Source organism: Erythrolamprus reginae, chromosome 2 (assembly GCF_031021105.1).
Source record: "Erythrolamprus reginae isolate rEryReg1 chromosome 2, rEryReg1.hap1, whole genome shotgun sequence".
Classification (NCBI taxonomy): Eukaryota; Metazoa; Chordata; class Lepidosauria; order Squamata; family Dipsadidae; genus Erythrolamprus; species Erythrolamprus reginae.
In genome coordinates this window covers 88,259,118-88,285,272 of record NC_091951.1, presented here as the reverse complement: position 1 = coordinate 88,285,272, position 26,155 = coordinate 88,259,118, and the positions used below count along the sequence as shown (strand labels likewise).

Genomic DNA, 26,155 nt, shown 5'->3' with positions numbered 1-26,155 from the left:
ATTTCTATCCGATAGTTTGACCCAACTACGCCATTGCGGGGTGGGTAGGGAGGATTCTACTAGGAAAAGGAGAACATAGAGCTTCAAAATATTGAAGAGTGACTTAACATTTGAATTTCCGCTCATAGATCCACGCGTTTGTACAAATCGGAGACTCCGGGTTGGGAGGAGAAGCGTATCGCGCCTACCTGAACTTATCGCCGCTGTTTATTAAACACTTCAGAGTTTTCTCTACCTTGTGTCTTTTTCAGGAGAAACCCAAGACTAACATAATAGCCGCTGATGATACTGTAAAGCTAATGTTTCTCAACCTGGGCGACGTTAATATAGGTGGGACTTCAACTCCCAGAATTCCGCCGGGCAGCATGTCGGAAGTGGTGAGGGGGGAAAAAGCAGGCGACGAATTGTGGCCACGCTGGGCGCCGTGTTGGGGGCTTGTCTTGAAGTGAGGGATCGCGGTGGCTGGACGTGTTTTTTCCCCCCGCCAGTAAGTCCGATGCGATTAGTGGTGAGTTCAATTGTGAGTTGGTGCCGAGTTTTCATCGTGGTGTTTAGACATCGCTCCCCGATGCAAGGCAAAGTTAGCAGATCTGAAATGCATAAATTCCGGCGACCGCTAGATGGCGGCAGCGAGAGAGTGCTCTGTTTCTCTTCTGCGCTGCCACTTGAAAGTCGTGCGGATATTTAGAGCTCGGATCTGGTTGCCCAGAAGGGCTGATGGCTTCTAAAGGAGAATGTGGGCTTCTTGGTGCTCTCTGAGCTTGCTTGTTTTCTTGCAGACGTTTCATTGCCTAACTGGGTAACATCACCAGTGGTGATGATGTTACCTACTTTGGGTAATGAAACATCTGCAAGAAAATAAACAAGCTCAGAGAGCACTACGGGCTCCTCATTGATGACCTCTCCTAAAATTTAAATCTGTTGAAGATTTGAAAAATGTTTGAGCCTATTTACTTTGTTTAGAATTCTGCTTCAATACTAGGATGCTTTTTATTTTATTTATAAATCTATATGCTGCCCATCTCATGTAAAGGTCACTCTAGGTGGCTTATAATCAAATAAAAGCAATATGACCAAACAATATTAAATAGCGTCAATTTATTTATTCTGTTTATGTGAAGGATCATCATAAACTTTTCTTTTAATGCCCCGGAATCCCTCTTCTTAATTTGAATTGTGGCTGACTCCTCTTTCCTGTTTTCTTTCCATTATTTTAATTTCTGTTCCAAAACTTTTGTGTGTGTGTGTGTGTATGTGTGTGTATGACATGTAACATAATATACTGCTCAAAAAAAATAAAGGGAACACTCAAATAACACATCCTAGATCTGAATGAATGAAATATTCTCATTGAATACTTTGTTCTGGACAAAGTTGAATGTGCACAACAGCCTGTGAAATTGATTGTCAATCAGTGTTGCTTCCTAAGTGGACAGTTTGATTTCCCAGAAGTTTGATTTACTTGGAGTTATATTGTGTTGTTTAAGTGTTCCTTTTTTGAGCAGTGTATATATGTTATAAATGTAATACCATACTCAAAGCAGCACAAAGCCAACAACTTCAGCCTGTTGATTTCGCTGAAACATCGCGAAGACACTCAAAATATTACATGGGGAAAAAACCGAATTCACAATATATATATACAGTATTTCATAACAGTAAACTAAATTTGTTAAAGCAATACTGAATGTTGAATGGATTTTCTCTCTCTTCCTGTTCACACATAGGAGTGGTAGACAAGCTGGCATTTTGTTTGAGGATGTTTTTGTTAACATGTATAACACTGAATTATGGTGTGTGTGTATGTATGTACTGTATGTAGTGCAAAAGTGATACAACAAGGCTACATCATGAGTAATGTTTACAACATAGAATATTGTATTCATTGTTAACAGATAACTAATGATTACAGAATTATGATAACAAATATTAAAGTGGATACTTTACAAAAATCTATGAACTGGCCTGCCCTGAATATATTTTGTACCACAGGAATTCTTAACAGTATTTTGTTGTTGCTTTGCACTTGTCATTTTACAGAAAAGTTGTAGCTGAAAGGAAAGTAACCTTGGACATTTATTGAATTTTTGAATATGGAACAAACCTCATTCATAAGACGACTGTACATTGGAGGACTTGGCCATTCAGTTTCTGAAGATGAACTATGTGAAAGATTTAGCAACTTTGGAAACGTTACAGAGACTGAAATCATTAGCCGGAAGGATGAGCATGGTAATACATTAAAATTGCTTAAAAATAATTCCATCCACTTTGCAATGGCAGCCCTAGGCTGCATTCAGAAATAAGCTCTATTGATCAGATATACTGCTAAAAAAAATCCATGCTCAATTCTGCTGTTTTTTTGTTTCTGTTTTCCTTTTGGCAATGATCATTTATTTATTTTAAACAATTTGAAAATCTTTTTTTCTTTTTTTTTTCTTTTTTGAATAATCAGATTGTTATTTTTAAACAGGGAACCCTACCAAGACATTTGCATACCTTAACATCTTCCTTTCGGAAAAACAACTTAAAAAATGTAAGTACACAAACTATGAATGCTGTTTTTGGATCTTGTGAATGTCATTATTCACAAGAACCAAAACTAATTAATCATACTAAAATCTGTGGACAGGAGAAGTCTAATGCAGTTCGCAACCAATTTTTAAAAGTTGTGTTGATACTCTCTTAATCCGTAGGTTATTTATTTTTAGTTTTAGTGCAAACTCCCTTAAATATTTCTGTATTTATGTGCATCCTATTTACAAGGGCCGGAGACACATATCTTTCAAATAACCCTTTAACACAGAGGGCCCCAACCCCTCAGCTGTGGCCTATTTGCAACAAGCCATGTGAACAATGGGCCAGCGTGCATGCACACAGATATGAGCGCAAATTGACTTTGACATACAGTGGGACAGCATGCCTAAAAATGCACATGCACCATAACTTTGCACAAGACAAACTGCATGCACATTTGCATGCATGCAAGCCCGCTAAGCCACAAAAGTTGGAGACCGTTGCTCTAACACAGTGTTTCCCAATCTTGGCAACTTGAAGATATTTGTACTTCAACTCTCAGAATTCCCCAGCCAGCGAATGCTGGCTGGGGAATTCTGGGAGTTGAAGTCCAAATATCTTCAAGTTGCCAAGGTTGAGAAACACTGCTCTAACAAATATCTCCAATATTTAACTGAATATCTTCTTATATGCTCATGTTCCACCCTACTCTTTGTTTATGCAGCTTTCCAAGCATGCTTAAACAGTTGCCCTTCAAGATATGCAATATTTTCTTCTTATCGTGCTAGGAATTTTCTTTTCCCATTCTCCAAATGAGAAAATTTCCTATGATATTGAATCTAGCATCATATTTCCAAAAAGGCTGCTATACCACACTAGTCCTTGTTCTTCTCTTTGAGGCATCCCAGAATTTGTGGCTTATAATGTTTTAATGATGAGCAGAATAACTGTTTGCTATTTTTTGTCTTTAAAGGTATATCGGTTTTAAATAAGACGAAATGGAAAGGTGGGACGCTACAAATCGAATTAGCAAAAGAGAGCTTCTTACACAGGTAGTACTTAGCATATTGTATACAGTTTCTGGTGAAAACCATTTAGTTGTGCTTATATGTAAGCAAATAAAGATTTTTCACAGAAGGACATAATTTCATCTTTATAAATAATTCAGGCAGAATCCAATTGTACATTTCCATTAGTGGCAGGAAACAAGATGAAAACAGTTATTCAGAATAATCCTACATTTATCTCACAATCTAGAATTGAGTCTCCCTCAATTCTTTGAAACATATTTGGAGGGATTATGGAGAACTAAAGAATGGAAGAGGAGACTTGTCTGGTTAAAGTGCTCAGTGTGATGTTAGACTTTACAAAGAGGTTCTAACAAAACATTAGAAAAATATAGTGAATGCTGTATGAGTGACATATTTAATGGAGATATTTAATGCGAGTGTTACTTCTCACATTGGCAGTGAAAACACAATAGCAAATCTGACTGCTGCAAAAACAAAATACTTTTTTCTCCAATTTTTCTTTTATTTTTCTCCACATTCAACATATAATTTCATATACCTTCAATACATCTTAATATACATATATTATTTTTCAAATACAATAGACTAAATCACATTTCAGGTTTACTTTATCTTATTTCATCTGCATCTATCTTTCTTCTGTCCACTTTCCTCTTTCTATCTCAGGCAACTATTCCTCTTCTACTACCTACTTGTGTCTTTTATTTTTATTTGTTTACTGTAAAACCCTGTAAAGTCATCCTGTATTACAGTATAGACACCAATTTGTTCATTTACAATGTCCTTTTTATCATTAAAGCATTCATTCATTTCTGACTCCATCTTTTCTTCTTTATCTTCTTATTCTTTGTTTTCATAGTTGCAAATTATATTAAGCTCCTTAGAGTCGTTATTCTCCTTTAACTCTTTTTTTTACAATTCTCAGTCCAGAAAAGTCTCTTTTTAAATCCAATAAGGGAGCTTTTGTGTTTTTTATTTTTTCATGAAGGTCTTTTTTAAATACCCCAATTCTTCATAATTATTTGTCATCAATATCAAGAAATCATTAGTATTACGAAATCCAGCTATTGTCTGCTTCCACAGCCTTTTTAGTATCTCAGTTTGCACCTTTACAGTCCCAATCTCTTGTTCTTTTCAACACTGAAGTATCTTAAAAGTTCAGTCTAATTCAGACAAATCAAGGTTGTCTTTCAATAGAATAACAAATCGTTCCTTGCACAGTGAACAGCTGTAAAAACATTCATGAAAATTTCCCACCATTGTGATTATTTCTCCAGTCTGTAGATGGTACCCACACTTCCAAATCTACTTTTTATTCCATATTTTTTCTCTATATTTAAATCAGTTTTGATCACATTGAAAATATTATCTTGTAATCTTCCTTACCAGATTCTTAAAAAGTACTTTATAGCCAGGTTCTTAAAGAATGGGCATCAATTATAATTCCATCTCCCCCCCCCCTTGTAAAAACTCCATGCTAGCTAACATGCTTCCTGTAATTTCAATCCTTTAGTTCCCTTTTAAATTTTCCAAAAAAAGTATTTCAGACTTCTATTGGCATTCACATTCACCAGCACTAAATTCAACTCCTCCTTCACTCTCCAGCACTCAATCTTGTACCTCCTTTCCCAGGTGACTTCTTTTTTTTTTTTTTAAAAAAGCAATCGAGCCGTTTGTGGCCATCACAACTAGGACAACATCTTGAGTGTTGTCTTCCGTCACCGCTGGCCGAGAGGACTTTGTCGGCTCCCTAGGTTCCCAAAGTGAGGTGCCTGCTGGCAATTCTCACCCCTACAAGGTAGTTCTGATCCGGTTCTAATTGAGCCAGACTGCCTAATGGCAAGGATATCGGGGTTCCGCAGTAGAGCACGGGGAACACCCATCTTGCCATGGTGTTTGGCCATACCCCAAAAACAAAAGACTGATTCAAAGCTTAGTCTGTTATACAGAAGAAGTCAATCAATTTGGAATATTTTTGCTATCTATAGAACTGCTCTCTGAATCACAGCAGTTTCTGAAATTATCTGGTTTTAGCTTATATATCAGAAATTCTTGGATTACTTATGAACTTGCCTAGAACCACTAAACTGGGTGAAACCTGGAAGTTGGTGTGTTCATTCATTTGTGTGGAACAAAGGAATTTGCATGAAATAAAGCTTGTAAGATTACACTAGAGAGAAGAGTCACAAAATACAGTGGGAATTATATACTATGAATAGAAAATTGAGAAAAATCTTTCTGCTTTCTAATTGGGGAATTAAACTTTCACTTTGATTCCAAAGAAGTTTATTTATGTTTAGCAACCTTTAGGGGATGTAGGATGGGAGTGGGTTTGATTCTGAATTGATACAGCTCTTATTCTTACAATTATAGAAGACAGAACCTCTTGGTAATTTTTGCACATTGCACAGATATCAGCCAGTAGGTCCCAATCTACCTCCTATCCATTCCTAAGACATGTTGCAAAGTAATAAAGTGGAAGGGATTACTATGGAAATATTAAATAACTTTTTACCGGTTTTTTTGCTCACTGTTTAATTAGTACTAAGCTTCAATCATGTTCTGTGATGCAGATTAGCACGGGAGCGCCAAGAAGCAAGTGCGATGAAGGAAAAAACAGATTATAATGGTATGACAGATATTCAAAAATCTCTGAAGAAATCTGGAGTTGTAGATTTTCATGTGAAAGCAGTACCAGGAACAGAAATACCAAATCTCAAGGTATAGTAAATATAAAGGAAATAAATGTGATATATTGTTCCTCCACACTAATGGGTTAAATTCAAAATGTTACTGCTTGGCTAAAAATATTTATTTAAAAATGCTACGTTGCTTAAATACTTTATTTTTGTAAAGTTGTTTTGCAAATGTTATTGCAAACTTTGAAACTTGTTTGCAAAGAGTTTTGTAAATGTTTATTGCAAACATTCCTCCAAATAATACTTACTTTATTTGTTTTAATAGGACTGGGTGGTTAGTAAATTTGGCAGAGTTTTACCTATTCTTCACTTGAAAGATCAACACAAAAGCAAAATATCCTTTTCTGCAAGCTTTTACTACCCCAATTCCTAATAATCTCTAAATAATAATATTTCAGGAGCACTAACTTGCTGCCTATGTAAAAAAAAAAACGCCAGGTGAGTATAATCAGTTGAAATATCTGTTGTGGCAATAGAAATGTCTTTATGAAAAGACATTAATAGTTCTGTCAAACTTCACTCCACACATAAGAATTAAGACCCTTTGGAACCAACTCCCCCCAGATATCAGAGTTGCCCCCACCCTCCTAGCCTTTCGTAAGCTCCTTAAAACCCACCTCTGTCGTCAGGCATGGGGGAATTGACATGTTCCCTCCCCCTAGGCTTATAAAATTTATGTATGGTATGCTAGTATGTATGATTGGTTTGTAAATTGGGGTTTTTAAAATTAATTTAAATATTAGATTTGTTTACATTGTATTATTATTGCTGTGAGCCGCCCCGAGTCTGCGGAGAGGGGCGGCATACAAATCTGATTACGGTAATAAATAAATAAATAAATAAATAAATAAATAAATAAATAGTAAAGATTTAGATTTACCATGAAATTGATAAAGAACAAAGATGACAGATAAGTTTAATAATAATAATATTTAATAATTTATGTTTAAATTATTAAAAATTTAATAATAAATTTCTTATTGAAGAAAGTAAGAAGACATATCAAAGAATGCCATCAGCTGTATGTCGTGTAGATAGAAGCGGTACTCAGAAATTCTGGCATTTCCTTCTCTTTTTGCACCCCATGTCATAATATCCTTAGTCCTCTCTTTTCTGGATTGTTCACTCATCTTGGGGGTTTTTTATTCATTCATTCATTCATTCATTCATTCGACTTCTATGCTGCCCAACCCCGGCAATTTTTTGTTTTTTAAAACCATCAGATATGATATATTGTTTTTCACTGACTAAAGTCTTTGGAGAGGGGTGGCATACAAATCTAATTCATAATAATAATAATAATAATAATAATAATAATAATAATAATAATTAATAATAATAATAATAATAATAATAATGGCTAAATTCTCGCTCTTTTATGCTGAACATTTCTCAACTTCTTTTGGAAAAAAATCCTTATGACAGACTAAGATGGGTTATCTTTGTGCTCTATTAACATTTCTAATCATCTGCATTCAAAAAATTAAGCCGCAGTTATTAACTGAATCACTGCAGTTGTTAAATTAGCAGTATGGTTGAGTGAATCTGCCTTAGATTAAATTAGATTAGATTAGATTTATTGGATTTATATGCCGCCCCACTCCGCAGACTCGGGGCGGCTCACAACAATGGCAAAAAACAGTGCATAGTAACAAATCTAATATTTAGCAATCTAAATTACAGTTTTAGGTTCCCCATCAACTTTGCTAGTCACAAAAAGAGATCCCATAATTTATGATTACAACTGTCATAAATATGAGCCAGTTGCCAAGCGTTCTGAATTTTGATCATGTGACATGGGGCTGCTATAACAATCATTAGTGTGAAAAATGTTCTAAGTCTGTTTCCCAACCTTGGCAACTTGAAGATATTTGGACTTCAACTCCCAGAATTCCCCAGCCAGCAAATGCTGGCTGGGGAATTCTGGGAGTTGAAGTCCTAATATCTTCAAGTTGCCAAGGTTGGGAAACACTGTTCTAAGTTACTTTTTTGCAGTGCCATTGTAACTTTGAATGGTCACTAAATGAACTCTTGTGAGTGGAGCACTACCTCTATAAGATTTCATTTTTTTAAATGCTCTTTTATTTTTTTTAAAACCTCTCTAGAACATCTGACTTATACAATGGTATGTAGATATTCCTTAATTCAATGAAATCAACATCATAAAATATGACCCTTCCAAATATTGCCAGAACCTTAAAAAACTAGATCAAGAACCTGTAGATGCAGTTCCCATTTCGCAGCTCACTTGGCACCTGCAAGAAACTGACAGCATCATGAGCAAGAAACGGCAAGGACAATTCCCTGAAGCTAAGAAACCACCAAAAAAGAAAACAAAAATGCAGAACAGTGACAGCCTGAGAAAAGTCGAATCAAATCCAGCAAATGTCGTCCCTTCAAAACTAATTCAGAACTGTACCCCTAACTCCAAGAAGCAACCTAATCAGCACTCTTCCGGTCCAAAGCTTAAAGCTGGAACTATATGTTCTAGGAATACAAAAAGCCTGCATGATGATGATATAGATTCAGAAGAAGAAATCAGAGCAATTGAAGCAAGCGAGAGAAAAAAGCACAAAGGTAATTCTAATATTGTGCCTGAGGATAATATGGAAGTTGTTGGTGATGACTTTAAGCTGAAATATAGTACCCATTGGTCTGTACAGAAAGCAAACATGCGTAAAGGCCAAGCGTGCAAGGCGTTAATAAGGCCTGCAGAAAACGAACCTGATTATGATTCAGCAGACACTGATGAAATTATAGCTGTGACTAAATTATCTGATGAAAAAGAGAGAAATGAATCTCTAGAGGACTCTAAGAAAACAGAAGAGCAGAATGATGGCCAGCCGAAAAGAACCATCCGGGTTGCACGTTTTCCATCTTCTGGCTCAAAGAGATCTAAAGTAGGAGGACAAAAACGAGCAGAGTCTGAAAAACCATCAGATGCACAACTTCTTCTTGACAGAGGCAAACCTGAGAGTGGGGAAAACTCAGATTCGTGTTCAGACACAAGTGAGTCTGAAGGGGGGGACGATTATGAATCCATGATGCGAAGTGGCTTCCGATTAGATCTTACCTTAGACGATTTAGAGAAATTAGCTGGTGAAAGCCGTGAAGAATCAGAGGAAGATAATGAAATAATTGAAAGGACCATCCAACCACAAGCTAATCACTGCTCAGGTAGTAAAACTGGTACTGCCCCAGAGACCCCCAAAATTCCCACCCCTTCCAAAAAATGTATTTGCCCCGAAGATATACTTGCTGCCATTTTGAAAGAAGAGACACCTGACAAAGATGATTGGAAACAAAAACAGGCAAAAGTGAATATTAAACCTTTTAGGGGACTGGGGTCACTTATCGGGGTACTGCCTGAGAGCGAGGTGAATGTGAATGAAAAGAAACAATCTCCTTTTGAACATGAAGCAGAGTCTCTGAAAATGGTTACAGAAGTGAAATATTCAAGTTCAGCCAGTAAGAAATGTAACTTCAAGCCACTCTCCTTGAAAGACTTGGACATTCCCAAAGGAGGTCTTTCTGCAAACTCAAGCGAGCATTCCGACCACCTCCCAGACAGTATTGGAAAGGCAGAAAAAATAAGCCACGATGTAAGTACTAAGTCTGAAAGTGAGTCCACCAAACGTGGGAAGTCTGTTGCCAAAGGACCAACGACTTCCAATCTTATGCAGAACAAAGATTTAAATGGCTGTCTGGAAAAGGAAGACGGCTGCTCAGCTTCTCCCAGAAAAACAAAGCAATCAGACAACCTGGGAATGCAGCTGCAGGACAATGAGAAAAGATTGGCAGCAATACAAGAGAGGCAGAAAGAACGGGAGCTCCAGAAAACAATTATTCAGGGAGCTCTGATCAGCCAGGTAATTTTGTTTCATTTGCCTTTTTATTTCATTTGGCTTATTTATTTCATTTGACTAGTGCTAGGAGGAATTGTATAAGGCCATGATGGAGAATCTATGGCACAAGTGTCAGAGCCACTCCGAGTCCTCGGAGAGGGGCGGCATACAAATCTATTAATAATAATAATAATAATAATAATAATAATAATAATTATTATTATTATTATTATTATTATTATTATTATTATTATTATTATTATTATTATTATGGCACACAGAGCCCTCTCTGTGGGCATGCATGCCATTGCCAGCTGCTCTTCTGGTTTTCATGCACACCGGAGCACCATAAATTCAAAGACCAGTTGGCTGGTGCTGGCCACCTAGTTTTTGGATTTCCGGCACTCCGGCACCTGTGAAGATCAGCTGGCAGGCACACTTGCTGGAAACCCAAAGACCAGGCAGTCAGCACACGCATGTGAAATCAGACATCTGGTCTTCAGGTTTCTGGCTCTCTGGCGTATGCGTGGTCCAATTTGAGCATTTGGTGCCAAAAAGGTTCTCCATCACTGGTATAGGGCTTACATAAGTGGGAACTTAAACAAATAGCAATATAGCACTCGTCCACAGTTCGGCGGAGTCTCTCGCGGAGGCCTGGAACAGGGCTGCGGCGGGGGCTCTCGACCGGATTGCGCCTTTGCGACCTCTCTGTGGCGTTAGACCCTGTAGAGCCCCATGGTTCAACGAGGAGCTCCGGGAGTTGAAACGCCAAAAGAGACGTCTAGAGAAGCGATGGAGGAAGAGTAGGTCTGAATCCGACCGAACACTTGTAAGAGCTTTTATTAAGACTTACAAAGTGGCGCTCAAGGCGGCAAGATGCGCGTACCATGCCGCCTTGATTGCATCAGCGGAATCCCGCCCGGCCGCTCTGTTTAGGGTGACCCGCTCCCTTCTTAATCAGGGGGGAGTTGGGGAGCCCTTGCAGAGTAGTGCCGAGGATTTTAACACGTTTTTCGCTGATAAAGTCGCTCGGATCCGGGCCGACCTCGACTCCAATTATAAAACAGAGTCGACTGACAACGAGTCAGTCGAGGTGACTGGGGCACGTACTTGTCCACCTGTCTGGGAAGAGTTTGATCTGGTGACACCTGATGAAGTGGACAAGGCCATTGGAGCTGTGAGTTCCGCCACCTGCTTACTGGATCCGTGTCCCTCCTGGTTGGTTTCGGCCAGCAGGGAGGTGACGCGGAGCTGGGCCCAGGAGATTACCAACGCTTCCTTGGGGAGGGGAGTTTTTCCATCACTCTATAAAGAAGCGCTTGTGCGCCCCCTCCTCAAGAAGCCCTCCCTGGACCCAGCTGTGCTTAACAACTACCGTCCAGTCTCCAACCTTCCCTTTATGGGGAAGGTTGTCGAGAAGGTGGTGGCGCTCCAGCTCCAGCGGTCCTTGGAAGAAGCCGATTATCTAGGTCCCCGGCAGTCGGGTTTCAGGGCCGGTTACAGCACGGAAACCGCTTTGGTCGCGTTGATGGATGATCTCTGGCGGGCCCGGGACAGGGGTTTATCCTCTGTCCTGGTGCTCCTTGACCTCTCAGCGGCTTTCGATACCATCGACCATGGTATCCTTCTGCGCCGGCTGGAGGGGTTGGGGGTGGGAGGCACTGTTCTTCAGTGGTTCTCCTCCTACCTCTCTGGCCGGTCGCAGTCGGTGTTAGTGGGGGGTCAGAGGTCGACTCCTAGGTTTCTCCCTTGTGGGGTGCCTCAGGGGTCGGTCCTCTCCCCCCTGCTATTTAACATCTACATGAAACCGCTGGGCGAGATCATCCAAGGACATGGGATGAGGTATCATCAATATGCGGATGATACCCAGCTTTACATCTCCACCCCATGCCCAGTCAACGAAGCGGCGGAAGTGATGTGCCGGTGCCTGGAGGCTGTTGGGGCCTGGATGGGTGTCAACAGACTCAAACTCAACCCGGATAAGACGGAGTGGCTGTGGGTTTTGCCTCCCAAGGACAATCCCATCTGTCCGTCCATCACCCTGGGGGGGGAATTATTGACCCCCTCAGAGAGGGTCCGCAACTTGGGCGTCCTCCTCGATCCACAGCTCACATTAGAAAAGCATCTCTCAGCTGTGGCGAGGGGGGCGTTTGCCCAGGTTCGCCTGGTGCACCAGTTGCGGCCCTATCTGGACCGGGACTCATTACTCACAGTCACTCATGCCCTCATCACCTCGAGGTTCGACTACTGTAATGCTCTCTACATGGGGCTACCTTTGAAAAGTGTTCGGAAACTTCAGATCGTGCAGAATGCAGCTGCGAGAGCAGTCACGGGCTTACCTAGGTATGCCCATGTTTCACCATCACTCCGCAGTCTGCATTGGCTGCCGATCAGTTTCCGGTCACAATTCAAAGTGTTGGTTATGACCTTTAAAGCCCTTCATGGCACTGGACCAGAATATCTCCGAGACCGCCTGCTGCCGCACGAATCCCAGCGACCGATTAGGTCCCACAGAGTGGGCCTTCTCCGGGTCCCGTCAACTAAACAATGTCGGTTGGCGGGCCCCAGGGGAAGAGCCTTCTCTGTGGCGGCACCGGCCCTCTGGAACCAACTCCCCCCTGCCCCTACTCTTCCTGCCTTCCGAAAACTCCTTAAAACCCACCTTTGCCGTCAGGCATGGGGGAACTGAAACAACTTCCCCTGGGTATGTTTAATTTATATATGGTATGCCTGAGTGTATGTCTGTTAGTATATGGGGTCTTTTTAAATCGTTAAATATTTTAAATCTGTTTGGATTATTTATGATTTGTTTCCACGTGTTGTGAGCCGCCCCGAGTCTTCGGAGAGGGCGGCATACAAATCTAAGCAATAAATAAATAAATAAATAAATAAATAGCAATATTTTTAATTATTTATTAATTATAATTACATGGAATTATTCTTGTAGCTCTCCATAGCCTGAATTTTAACAGTAAACAGGGCAATCAGTAAAATATAAAAATAATAATGCTACATTCCTAATGTGCTGCAACTTAAGCACATTTGTTAGAAAGTCAATGTGATTGAACATAGTGGCAGCATTTGGAGATCAACAAAGCGAAGATAAATAGCTCTTATCTGTTTCCATCTATTGACCTGCACAAGTATTTGTGGTTGCTTTATACTTAGCAAATCATTCAGTTGCAAGATACTTCTCATCTCTCTGTAGAATACAAAATTGAATAGAAAAGAGAGTGACTTACATGAAGAAATTGAAATAGCTTAGTTGATATATAGAAAGAAAGAACAAATGAAGATTGAAGCATTGATGAATTTTATGAAGGGAGAGCGATAGGATGATGAAGATTGGTGAAATTTGTGGTTGTACGGAATTAATGAGATCTTTGAAAAGAAAGAAATTTAAAGGGGGAAAAAACAACATATATAAAACTGATTTTGATAGAAACTAAGATAGGCATGGAGAGATGCGATGAATAATTTTGATATAAAGTCAGTTTAGCTATATGTTTTTTTTCTTATCTTGTACCTTTATTTTCTTTGTCCTACTATTTCTTATTCTGCTTCTACACGTATAATGTTGCTTCCCGAAGGGAATGATGGGTATTATGTATGAATCTAATGAATTCGAGTCCAATTCCACACAGAAATTATACTATGATTCTCAATTTTAGAAGACGCCACAAGTCTCTTTAATTATTGCATCTCTGTTTCTTTTATCTCCTTGATTTTATATCATCTATGTCCCTAATAATTCTTAGTTAATCGTTACTGTAATTTTAGCAAATTCAGTCAACAAATAAACAGAAGCACATCGTGTTTGAATCAGATAGTGAAAACGAATTAGAAGAGCATACTGAAGAAGAATCTCCAGGAACGATCCTAGTAAAGGTGAGCAAACTAGAAGGGAATTTATTCTATTGGTAGAGATTACATCCCCACAAAGATTTTCTGTAGCTAGTGGTTGAAGAAAAGATTTTCTGTAGCTAGTGGTTGAAGAAAAAAAATTCACATGTCCACTTATTTTAAATTATAGTTGCCCCCAAAGATATAGTCAGAACACTTAAAAAGAAATGGGAGGGGGGAAACAAATAAGTTTAACAATTAATACAGATCCTATAGAAGAGCAGAGGCTGAGTTACTAAAGACACAAATATAAAATAACTTAATCCATATACTTACCAAAATGTAGCACTCCTATGTTGCACTGCTACACTATTATTAAAATAGCAACAGTGTTTTAACAACAGACATGTGTCTCCCAGCTGTGGTGAAGAAATTCTGCAAGATTCCATTGAATTAAATCGGAAATTATTTGAGTTTTTCTTTTAAAACTCAACAGAAAAAAAATCTGTAAATTTTTGCAAACAAAAGTAACAAGCATGTACCATCTATCTTAGGAACCATTACCATCCTATTTAGGGTGGAAGAGAATGGCTTGGCCTATAATTAAGGGAGGAAGAAAAGAGGTTTTGGGAAGGGGTAGGAAAATACTTTCCTTACCTCCTGTGTTGCTATAGCTGGTGGAGTACTTGCTGAAAACATTTGGTATTGTCCTGAGAATGAGTTTGTTGAAATGAAATGCATGTTCATTACTGTGCCCAAGGAATTCATCCCCAAAACTTCTGGGAAGCTGTTTGAGAGCAGCGATGAAGAATCGGACACTGCAGATGACAAAAATGATCGGTTCAAAATCAAACCTCAGTTTGAGGGCAAAGCTGGAGAGAAGGTTGGTATGCTTGTTTAGTGTGTTATTTTCATGGTTTCTTATAATTATTCTGGAATAATTTATCTTAATGTAGAACACAGTCACATATTTTGGTGTTTAAGCCAGGCAGGGGGAATTGTGGTTCTCAAGGTGTTTTTGTGGCTCTCAAGGTGTTTTTGTGTACAGTTTCCAGCAGTTTTATCCAGCATGTAAGTATCTGGAAAATCACATGCTTCTGTCTCTAAGGTCCGGATATAAATCATGTCCATCAGTTTTTGTCCTGCATCATGTAGCATTTTCCTATAAGCCAGTCTTTGTCTACAATGAACCATTTTATGTCTCTTTTTTTCTATTTATTTCTTCCAAAAAATCTGTCCCAAAGTTGCTTTGCAAAAAGGCAACTGAACTTTCTTGGTTGTTTTGAAACAACGTTTGAAATGTTTCACTTCTTACCCAACAAGCTTCTTCAGTTCACTTTGTCAGTTCTGGAACTGAAGAATCTTCATGGATAAGAAACATTTTCCAGGAAAAAAACATGGAAGTTTGGATTTTTGAAAAGCAACTTTGGGACAACCATGACTGGATGATTGAGAATATCCATAGATGAGAAATAAAGGAATAAACCTGAAAGAGGTTCATAAGGATTAAAAATGTTTATGTTTGTGACTTTCGTTCATCAAGGAAAATTCAAGAGCAAAACCAAGAAAAACACTTTACAAAAATAGTTATGCTAGAAAAAAAACAGTTCTGAAAAAATTAATTGCAGTAGGGAATATAATCCCTCTGTTACTCTTTCTTGTTGCAGCTTATGCGTTTACAGTCACATTTTGGCACAGATGAAAGATTTCGTATGGATACTCGTTTCCTCGAAAGTGATAGTGATCAGGAAGGTAAGATATACAGAATACAGATTCTGTTGATTGCTAGACTTCATTTTCTATAATTCCTTTGAATATTTATTTTGCAGTAATTCCTCTGCATGGATCAAAAGGTCCTTCAAAACATTTTACACTAACTTAAGGTATAGAAAAGTAAAATATATTTCCCTTGAAAAAAGGAAATTTAGTTTAGGAGGAGAAAAAGATATTGGATATGTTTATTTACATCTACATTTTTTATACTTTGTACTTAACAGGGTCAAACTCAAAATATAAAAAGGTATTTCACAGAATCTCTTAGAAACTTCTTCCACTGTAAACTGGTAATGATGAATAATGCTTGAAAGTGGATATGTGTCTTTAATTATATTTGTTAGGTTATGCATTATTTTAGAAGATGACCTGAGACCTTCTAGTTGTTTTGGGGCTATACCGCCTGTAATACATTACTATTGGCATAGAGATATTACTGTCTCTCTGGAAAGCCAATAGTTAAGCTCCAGGTCTAGAAACTAGGATACAGTGACTTCTAGTCCTGCCTTAGGCATGAAAGCCAACTTTGTGACTTTGAGCCAATCACTCTCTTTCAGCCCAACCTACTTTACAGGGTCATTATTATGGGGGGGAAATAGGAGGAGGAAAAGATATTGGGTATGTTTATCACCTTGAGTTGTACTGTACAGTGATCCCCCGGGTATTGCGCTCCCGATGATTGCGAAACGGCTATATGGCGATTTTTGAACCCGGAAGTAAAAACACCATCTGCGCATGCGCACCCTTTTTTTCTATGGGCACGCATGCGTAGATGGCGCCGGGCAGATCAGCTGCTGGGTGGCTTCCCTGGGTCTTCCCCCGTTCGCCGCTCGCCCGCCCTTCGCCCGGCCACCCGCCCTTCGCCCGGCTCGCCAGCCCTTCGCCCGGCCACCCGCCCTTCGCCCGGCTCGCCCGCTGTTCGCCGCTCGCCCGCCCTTCGCCCGGCCACCCGCCCTTCGCTCGCTGCTCGCCCAGCCACCCGGGTTCGTTTGGCTTCGGGACATGCCGGCGGCGACGTTTTAAAACAGCCGCGCGGTTTACCAACTGAGTCCCGAAGTCAAAGGCGAACGTGGGCGTGGGCGGCGGGGAAACCCCAATCTTCGGCTCCTCGCTGCTGGGAAGTAAAAACACCATCTGCGTATGCGCAGATGGTGTTTTTACTTCCGCAGCGCTACTTCGCGAAAACCCGCTCGTTGCGGGGGGTCCTGGAACGGAACCCTCCCAATGATCGGGGGATCACTGTATATGTATAATAATAGGTGGGATAAAAATCTAATAATCATAGTAATAATAACACCGCCCTAAGTTGCTTTGAGAAGGGTGGTATAGAAATCTAATAAATAAATAAATAATGATATATAAACAGTAGATAGTGATTGAGGATCTATCCTTTGATCTGAAAACTAGAAATAGGCATCTTAAATTAAACCTAACCAAAGAATGAAGAAAATATATCCAGAGGGGGGAAATTGGTTTGGATGTAACAAAATTTGATTTCTTCATTGTACAAAATAGTTGCAGTGAAAATCAGATTTCCATGCATTCATTCTCCTTTCTTGAACCATAGATAATAGGGAAGCTGTAGCTAATCTTAAAATTATTTTTGGACAATGAAATACATAGTACATTAATTAACATAGACAAATTTGGAGCTGTTTCTGTCTGAATCTTCTTCGCATCCAGATTCATAAGGATGTACCATATTTTTCGGAGTGCAAGATGCTCTGGAGTACATTAGTTTTTGGGGAGGAAAACAAGAAAAAAAAATTCTGCTTACCAGTGTCCATCGGTATTCATCTGGCTAGCATCCTTGCAGCAAATAGCAAACAACCTGGTCAGCTTCAGCACGTTATCCCAGCCTGATACAGCACCAACAGCTGATTGGCAGTTGGATCGGCTTCCTGGAATACTGCTAATCAGCTGTTCCGTGCTGCAGGGATTGCCACAGCCCATCACTGCCTGCACGCATCGCATTTTTGGCCTCTGAGCATCGCATTTTTAGCCTCCACATGCTCCATTTTTAGACTGTTCCAGGCTGCTGGGATTGCCACAGCACATCACCACCGATCACCATTTCTGTGTGTTGCATTTTTGGCCTCTGTGTGTTGCATTTTTGGCCTGTTCCAGGGGGCAGGGATCCTTGCTGCCACCATGACCGATCCCCAGCCTGGAGCTGGCCAAAAACATGATGCATGGAGGCCAAAGACATGATGCGCAGATGCGCCAATCAACAGTGATGTACTATGGCGATCCCTGCAGCCTGGAACGGGTCTAAAATAGAGCAGAGGCTGAAAATGGCCAAAGGGTTTGGGGCTGGGAGTGAGTGGGGCTTCGGTAACATTTGCTCTATATAAGGTGCACAGACTTTAAGTAGGAGATGCATCTTATACTTGGAAAAATACAGTATATTGTCCTGACACAGCCAGTGTGTTAAGCCTGGGCAGTGACTGAATCTATTAATTTAGACTATAAGCAAGCCTCAACTTACATAAATTTTGTTTCAAATCAGCATCAATCTATCCTGTATCTTAATAAGTAATCCTTCAAGTTGAATTTGGTTCAAGGTGATCAAATTCTAATTGTTGTTTTGGTCCTAAATCAATATAAATAACAGAAATAATAATTATCACTATTTCAGGAATAACACTGAAACCAGTGAGATACTGAAAAATACCTAAAAACTAGCATTACCAACCCAAAACTATAATATCAAAACACTAAGATCTTTTAACATACAGCGCTACAGTTTTTTGATAATCCAATATGCATGTGTTCTGCCCTGCAAAATATTTCAGCTAGTATAGAGTCATGTGTTAAAATAATATACAATTTGATGTAATGGCTTAACACAATTGGTATCAGTTCTGTGAATTCAGTAATTTAAGGCTGTTCCATTTTTTTCTTGTTAGAGGAATCAAAGAAATTGGTAACAGAGGAAGAAGAGGAACTGTCTTTAGAAAAGAAGAAGAATCTTGAGATCTTGAAAAATATTTTACATATTGATATAGACCCTCCCAAACGTAGGAAGCTAGCTGCAGAAGGCCAAAAATTCAGGTATGAATAATAGTTTAGTAGAGAAACTAAGGGCAGATAAATTATTATTCTTTTCATAGTACAGTGGTCCCCCGATTATCGCGAGGGTTCCGTTCCAGGACCCCTCGCGATGATCGGTTTTTCGCGAAGTAGCGGTGCGGAAGTAAAAACACCATCTGCGCATGCGCAGATGGTGTTTTTACTTCCGCTGCAGCAGCGAGGAGCCGAAGATTGGGGTTTCCCCGCCGCCCACGCAAACTCCTCGCTGCTGCCGCGCCCGCCGCTTGTCCGCCGCCTGCCTGCCCGCGCGCCCGCCCTTCGCCCGCCCACGCCGTTCGCTCGCGCCGCTTCCCAGCTGAGTCCTGAAGCGAACTTCCGCGTTTGGCTTCAGGACTCAGCTGGGAAGCGGCGCTGGGGTTTCCCCGCCGCCCACGCAAACTCCTCGCTGCTGCCGCGCCCGCCACTTGTCCGCCCGCCGCTTGTCCGCCGCCTGCCTGCCCGCGCGCCCGCCCTTCGCCCACCCACGCCGTTCGCTCCGCTGCTTCCCAGCTGAGTCCTGAAGCGAACTTCCGCGTTTGGCTTCAGGACTCAGCTGGGAAGCGGCGCTGGGGTTTCCCCGCCGCCCACGCAAACTCCTCGCTGATGCCCGCCGCTCGCCCTCCCGCCAGCAAGAGGGGGAAGACCCAGGGAAGCCGCCCAGCAGCTGATCTGCCCGGCGCCATCTACGCATGCGTGGCCATAGAAAAAAGGGCGCGCATGCGCAGATGGTGTTTTTACTTCCGGGTTGAAAAATCGCGATATAGCCTTTCGCAATGATCGGGATTGCGAAACTCGGGGGATCACTGCATTCCCCTAAATTAAATGCTAATTCCCCTAAATTAAACATAATTAATCTAGCATTGCAGGCAAGCTTTGGGAGAATGATGAAATATAAAGCATTTATGTATGTATATGTATATGTTATTTGCTTTTTTAAATATGATAGGGTTTTATGTGTTTTTTTAATATTAGATTGTTTTCGCTGGAATATTGTTTTTATTATTGTTGTGAGCCGCCCCGAGTCTTCTAATAAATTGAATTGAATTGAATTTAACCCTGATTTGAACTTATTTGTTTTTTTTAATATTATAAGATTTTATACTGTTAAATGATACTGAGCCCTCCCTGAAATAGAGAGGCATAGAAACATTGGTATAAATAATGAAATAATTGCAGTCCTTTCTCATAATTTAATCAGTCTCATGTAAAAGTTAATTACTTCTTGACATTTATAGAAAAATACATCTCTAGCTGATTGTGAACAAAGATAGCATAACAATTCTAAGGAGAGGGGCGGCATGCAAATCTAATAAATAAATAAATAAAATAAACATTGATAATTAAAACTACAATCTTAAACCCATTTTTGTCAGATTAAGTGTATTCAACTCAATGGGATTACTTCTAAGTAGAAATGTAGGGTTTTTTTTCAAAATTATTTGACATTTTATTGATTTGTATATAGTTTGCTCCTCAACATACTTAGAAATGTTATCATAGAATGATAAATTTAATGTTGTGGAATTTGTATGGTATCTAAATTTAGGGATGCTTAATTCTTTTTATTGTTATTATATAAATATTATTTATCTATAGAGATATGAATTCCTTACGCTATGACCCCACAAGGCAAGATCATGCAGTGTTTGAAAAAAAGCCAGCTAATACTGAAAAAGAGAGGTAATGATGCCATCTGTACCTGATTATGAGAATTAAGCTGTCTTTCCATTGACCAGTTTACTACTTCAACTCTGTGGACTGTTTAGAGTCAAATATTTCTTTTATCCAGCAAATGAATAAAACAGTTCAGTTTTTAATTAAGAATTGGAATGAAAGAATATGAAGAAAATTTTGGAGGAGTTTCAGAAGAAAGTTGCAATTTTAAAATGTTTCTCAATATCAGGACTTCTAAGAGCGATGGATTCATTTTATAGGAGACACATTGGTCATCTGTCATATATTGAAATTAAGTGTTATACCTTTTCTGAATTGGATTATAAACTAAAGCAAGTATTTTACTATGTGAAAAAATAATCCAAGTTAGGTTATTGTGTTTACTGGTATTTATATATTGAATACATTAACAAAAATGGATTGTGGAAGCATCTGCATTTGTATTTCTTTGGTCTAAACATCTGGTATAATATAAATTTCTTGTTATAAAATAATATCATTGATGAGTGAAATGTTAGCGATTAACATATCCTTATTTACATCAAATAGTAAAGCTAAAAAGAAGAAGAAGAAAGAAGAAGCTCAGAAACTGCCCGAGGTGTCTAAAGATACATTTTACAATGTTGCAGTAGACTTAAAAGAAGCACTAACATCTACAAAACAGGATGAAAAAACAGAAATAATACCATGGGATCAACACGATGATGCTGAACAAACCCCTTCAACTGATGTACCAAAATTCAGTGCTGAAAAACAAGAAGAAAATACGGGTTTTACCTTTTCCTTTTTTGGTGATGAAATGGCAAGATCACCTATTAAAGAAGGTATATTTATATATTCTATTTTATTTTTATTTTTTTAAATAGTCTTTATTAAATATACATTAAAAAGAAGATAAAGGAAGGGAAAAGTTAATCATGACAAAATGGAAAAACAGTGACAGTACAAATGGAATAATAAAGAAAAATGTAGTTTCCATAATGATAAATAATAAATACATGATAAAAGTATGAAAAGAAAAGGGTACTTTAAGGCTTTTTTCATTACATTCATAGAGTTGATTCTTAGTAAGTTAATCAATTGTATCGATTAAGTTAATCAATTGTATCGAAGTCCACAAGTCTTAAAGTTGCCAAGGTTGGAGACACCTGTTCTAAACCATAATCTCAATATTTCAAACATATATTTTTGCATTAGCACCCTTGGAGACCTGGTCACTATCTTGCAACTTCTGTGGGTCTTTTCTTTAAAGAACAGAGTGTTTTTATTGTGTTGACAGATGAATAGAAATATGTTACACCAGTTCTATACTACCTGCGGGTTAATGGATGGAAATGATCCATAATATTCCAAATTTGCTCATATCTAAAAATTGGCTCTATCTTTTATTTATACAGAACTTTAATATTACCCAGAAATCTTATAAACATGCCAGGACCATCAGAAACATATACTGCTCATAAAGGGAACACTTAAACAAAACAATATAACTCATAAGTAAATCAAACTTCTGTAAAATCAAACTGTCTGCTTAGGAAGCAACACTGATTGACAATCAATTTCACATATTGTCAGCACATTCAACTTTGTACAGAACAAAGTATTCAATAAGAATATTTCATTCATTCAGATCGAGGATGTGTTACTTGAGTGTTCCCTTTATTTTTTTTGAGCAATGTACATTCAACAGCTTTTCTGTGTTTTTTACAGTTGTATCAGATTGAAGCCATTGGTGCCTCCATATTACCTTTCATATTGTGGCATGGTTGCAAATAGGACATGCCTCGATGGTGGGGGTGCCTGATTTAAAGCATGTGACTAGTTAATTGGGAGCACAAAATGGGAAAAAAAACAATATGGCTTGTGAGTTTACCTGACCTATCTATGAGAACAAAATGCTTAACAGCCTGGCCATGTAAAATGATGAGTTCTTCATTGATGGTCGTTAGTAAGAAACTGGAAGCTCATCTATAAATCCTTCACTGAGGGGATAGACTAAATGATTTCCCGGGTCACAGCCAACTCTTTAATTCCATTTAGACCCATCAGTGTGATTCAGTAAAACATCTTAGTTACTATGGTTCATGATTGTGTTTTCTAGAGAACTAGAAAATAGATTTATTATTTATTTATTTATTCATTCATTACATTTATTTGCCACCTACCTCATATTGGGGATATTGGTTGTCTTACAACAATAAAACAGAAAAAATGATAAATGTGAAAATATCAATAGTAAAGGAATAAAACAATAAAAATAAGCATGTTGATATACAGTATGTTGTCAATTTATAACCCATAATATGCCAAGCCAGCATTTGCACATTTATAAGAGATGAATTAATATGTAGTGGGCACTAGTTATTTTGCTTTGCAATACTGTCCTTCTTTACAAAAAGCATTTTCAGTATTAAAATTCTTCCTACATACAATTTCCGTTATAAGATGATATGGACTTGATTTTACAACCATTTTTTTACTCTGTTTGTTAAGTGAATCACTGTGGTTGTTAGGCTAATTCCATGGTTAAGTGAATCCAGCTCCCCCAGTTTATTTTTTTTCTTGTATTGGAAATCAGCTTTGAAGTTTGCAAATCATGATCATGTGACTCCAGGACTCTGCAATTGGTCGTAAATGCAAGCTGTTTGCCAACACACAAATTGTGGTCATGTGAACGTAATGACAGTGCAACCATCATAAATGTGAAGCTAAGTTGTACATCACTTTTGGTAAATTGGTTAAGCAAATGGTTTTAAGCGGCGGACTGTCTGTTTTTATATGCTGAACATGGTTGGGTCTTAGCTTCCTTTCCTTTTTTATAGATCCGTACGTAGTTGAAATATTAAAACCTTCAAAAGTGGCCTGGCAAGAAGATCCCCGTTTTCAAGATAGTAGTTCAGAAGACGAAGAATCAGAAACGGCTGAAGTGCAAGATGTCAAAGAAAGGTAAATTCTACTTCTGCAGTATTCATTGAACTTTAGGTAAGATAGAACTCAAATATAACATAGTGAGCCAGGTTACGCATTCTCTGAGATGATTGACTCTCAAACACTTTCCCCCCAAAATGAAGCCGCTTATCTATATTGTATACTGTAGTTCAGTATTGGGTTGATACCAGAATGTGGGGACGCCGTCCCGGTAGCAAAAATTGAGCTGTGCGCGCAGCTCCAGCTGATTGGTGGACGGGTGTGCATGTTGGCGTGAGATTCGACTTCTGCACTTGCGCCAGAAGCCAAATATTACACGAGGACACACGCAAGAGCGAGATTTCAGTGATTTTTACCGATTTTTTGCTTCCACATGTTTATTGCTCAGGATTTTAAAAATTGGGGGGGTTTGTCTTTGTTTTGGAAATTAAAACTCTTGTTCCTTTTTCAGTTCTCCAGCTAAACCACATTCAAATATTAGGTTTTTCTTCTTCTCACAAGATGATGACAGATTAAAAGGTAAAAATCAGAAAAAAATCTTAATTGTTTTAGTTACCAACATGCTTATACTTCAGATCTTTCTTAAAACAATTACGTTGTATCTCATGATTCTTGACAAGAATGTATCTTTTTCTTTTATGTACACTGAGAGCATATGCACCAAAGACAAATTCCTTGTGTGTGCAATCACACTTGGTCAATAAAGAATTCCTTTCCTATTCTATTCTATTCTAAATGTAAACATTAAAGTTATTTTAAGCTAGAGGTCTCCTAAGTTTTGTATGTTGTGTGTTCAATATACATAATTTTTGTACATTTTTTCTACAATTTTGGAGTTTTGAGTTCAGATTGCTGTGGATAATATTATCTATTTTAGTTGCCAAAGAAGTCGAGCTTAAAAATTATTAGAATTGATGTCATTTTAAGAAACTTCTATCCAAACAATGGCTGCAGTTGCCCAAAACGCCAGTATTCGCCAATATTTGTTAAAACAGTTTTTTAAAAGGTCAAGTACAATCTTAGCCTCAATCCGTCTTATGGAAGGATAAAATTTTCTATCTACCTCTTCCAAGTGTTTTAAACTCTGCCTCAAATAATTGGGGAGCCTCTGAAGCAAATGTTGAGGGAGGAGAAGAAAACAAAGATGCGGAGAAGAGGGCATCTTTCTCTTGTAGGTTTCAAAATGTGTTAAACCTGACGGCCCATGAACTTTATATACTGGTATGTATTTTTTTCCTGAGGCCACAAGGATAAAAGCATGCAATTTCAACAGCAGGATAAAAAACACTATAATACCTTGAGCTACCAAAGTATAATTGTTTCATCTAGGCAGACCTTGAGCCCTTGGCTTACAGGGATCATTTACTTCTTTTTTGTTTATAGGGCAGGCAGTTGACAAAGCTTACATTTTTCTTTATGCTTTTTCTAGAGGGCCCCCAGCTATTCTATAAAGCTTCAGACCTTGATGAAGAAATAGACGATTGGGAAAGCAGGCGCCAAATATTGCTTGAGGTATGTGGGTAAAGATATTCTTGATATTTGGGCCAGAGGCTGTTTCTCACTTTTGATCTAGGATCCTAGCAAACCACAATCACAATCTTAAGATTCATTCTGTTTTCCATCTATCACTTTTTGTATAATATTCATTTGCCAGGATGAATCCTAGTTTCACTTTGAAACCAAGCTGGTAAAAAAGCTGCATTTGACCCATATTGATTCATTGTGAAGCGTTGCTGGAAGGAGAGAAAACTGATTTCCATCCGCATTTTCCAAAACTTGCTATTAGTTATTATGGACCCTGCTTACTTGCTAAAAGCTGAAATGCTAATTGATTTTTATAATAGCAAATCTCTCATAACTATATTAAATTTTCAACATTTCCAGGATTGTCGGAAGAAACATAAAGATGCAAGAAGGAAAGTTAAATATTAACTAGAACAATTCTGTTGAAGAAGGAAGATTCAGAATGTTGACTATACTTCGACTGAATCCTGGGATAATGGATACCATTAAAGAAATTCATCTACAGATTCCTTGGAAGTATAAATTAGTGCTGAATAAACAACTTTGTGAAATCAGAATAGATTTGTAGTTCTAAAGTTTCTAAAGCTTACATTTCCATTATCCAGTATGTACATTTTTATAATTAAAGTTCTAAATTATCATGGGCAACGGTCTACACAATTAGCATTTATATTTATTGCCTATCTTTTATAATCCTCATGTTATACATATTTCAAAAGATAATGTTTAGGGTTTCATATTCACGTAGGTTCTTTGCCACCAAAAAGCATCACTTGATGGACATTAATATAATTTGTTCTCTTATCTAGCCAAGACTAGGTGTAGAGCAAGAGAGACAAGGATCAAATGTAATACTTTGAGAGAATGATTGAATATTAAATTTGTATAATGAAGTGCAATCAAGGCAGACAGTTTTTGTGTACATAATTACATAAATATATTTACTAAATATAGTCAGTTTAAATTATACAAAAAATGTTTGTTACTATTTATGTTAATATGAGATGATTTTTGCCCCTTGAAAGATTGAATCCAGGGCATTGGAAAGGAGGAATTGGAAAATTTTCCTGGAAGGTCCTAATGGTATACAGTATATTGTAATGGTGCACATAGCACATCCTTGGATGATTTTAATATAGAAAAAAGTTAGATGATTGAAAAATAAAACTGCAAAATTCATTGCATCAAATATGTAAAATATGTAAATGATTGAACATCCTTATGAAATACAAATATTTTTAAATTTTTA

The 26,155-nt window shown here is 38.4% G+C and overlaps 1 protein-coding gene across 2 annotated transcripts; it reads left to right on the top strand.

Moving 5' to 3' along the window:
- Nucleotides 1-332: 332 nt before the first annotated feature.
- Nucleotides 333-26,155, top strand: NOL8 (nucleolar protein 8). 2 transcript variants are annotated; one of them, XM_070738607.1, is made up of 17 exons: nucleotides 333-508; nucleotides 2,041-2,232; nucleotides 2,474-2,536; nucleotides 3,491-3,569; nucleotides 6,122-6,269; nucleotides 6,513-6,581; nucleotides 8,407-10,116; nucleotides 13,873-13,980; nucleotides 14,696-14,818; nucleotides 15,603-15,687; nucleotides 18,618-18,762; nucleotides 20,377-20,460; nucleotides 21,004-21,278; nucleotides 23,277-23,400; nucleotides 23,834-23,901; nucleotides 24,812-24,894; nucleotides 25,267-26,155. In XM_070738607.1, the coding sequence occupies exons 2-17, from the start codon at nucleotides 2,094-2,096 to the stop codon at nucleotides 25,312-25,314; spliced, it is 3,351 nt and encodes a 1,116-aa protein (XP_070594708.1). In that variant the 5' UTR covers nucleotides 333-508; nucleotides 2,041-2,093; the 3' UTR covers nucleotides 25,315-26,155. The 2 variants fall into 2 exon arrangements, with proteins under 2 accessions (XP_070594708.1, XP_070594709.1); XM_070738608.1 differs by lacking the exons at nucleotides 333-508; nucleotides 2,041-2,232; nucleotides 3,491-3,569 and having other exon boundaries at nucleotides 2,485-2,536; nucleotides 6,513-6,583; nucleotides 8,409-10,116.

Bases quoted from the DNA above. Each gene is read 5' to 3' on its own strand.
- NOL8 (XM_070738607.1), top strand. From the start codon at position 2,094: ATGGAACAAACCTCATTCATAAGACGACTGTACATTGGAGGACTTGGC. The intron at 2,537-3,490 runs GTAAGTACACAA...TTGTCTTTAAAG, and splicing joins GGAAAAACAACTTAAAAAAT to GTATATCGGTTTTAAATAAG. The intron at 6,270-6,512 runs GTATAGTAAATA...TTGTTTTAATAG, and splicing joins CAGAAATACCAAATCTCAAG to GACTGGGTGGTTAGTAAATT.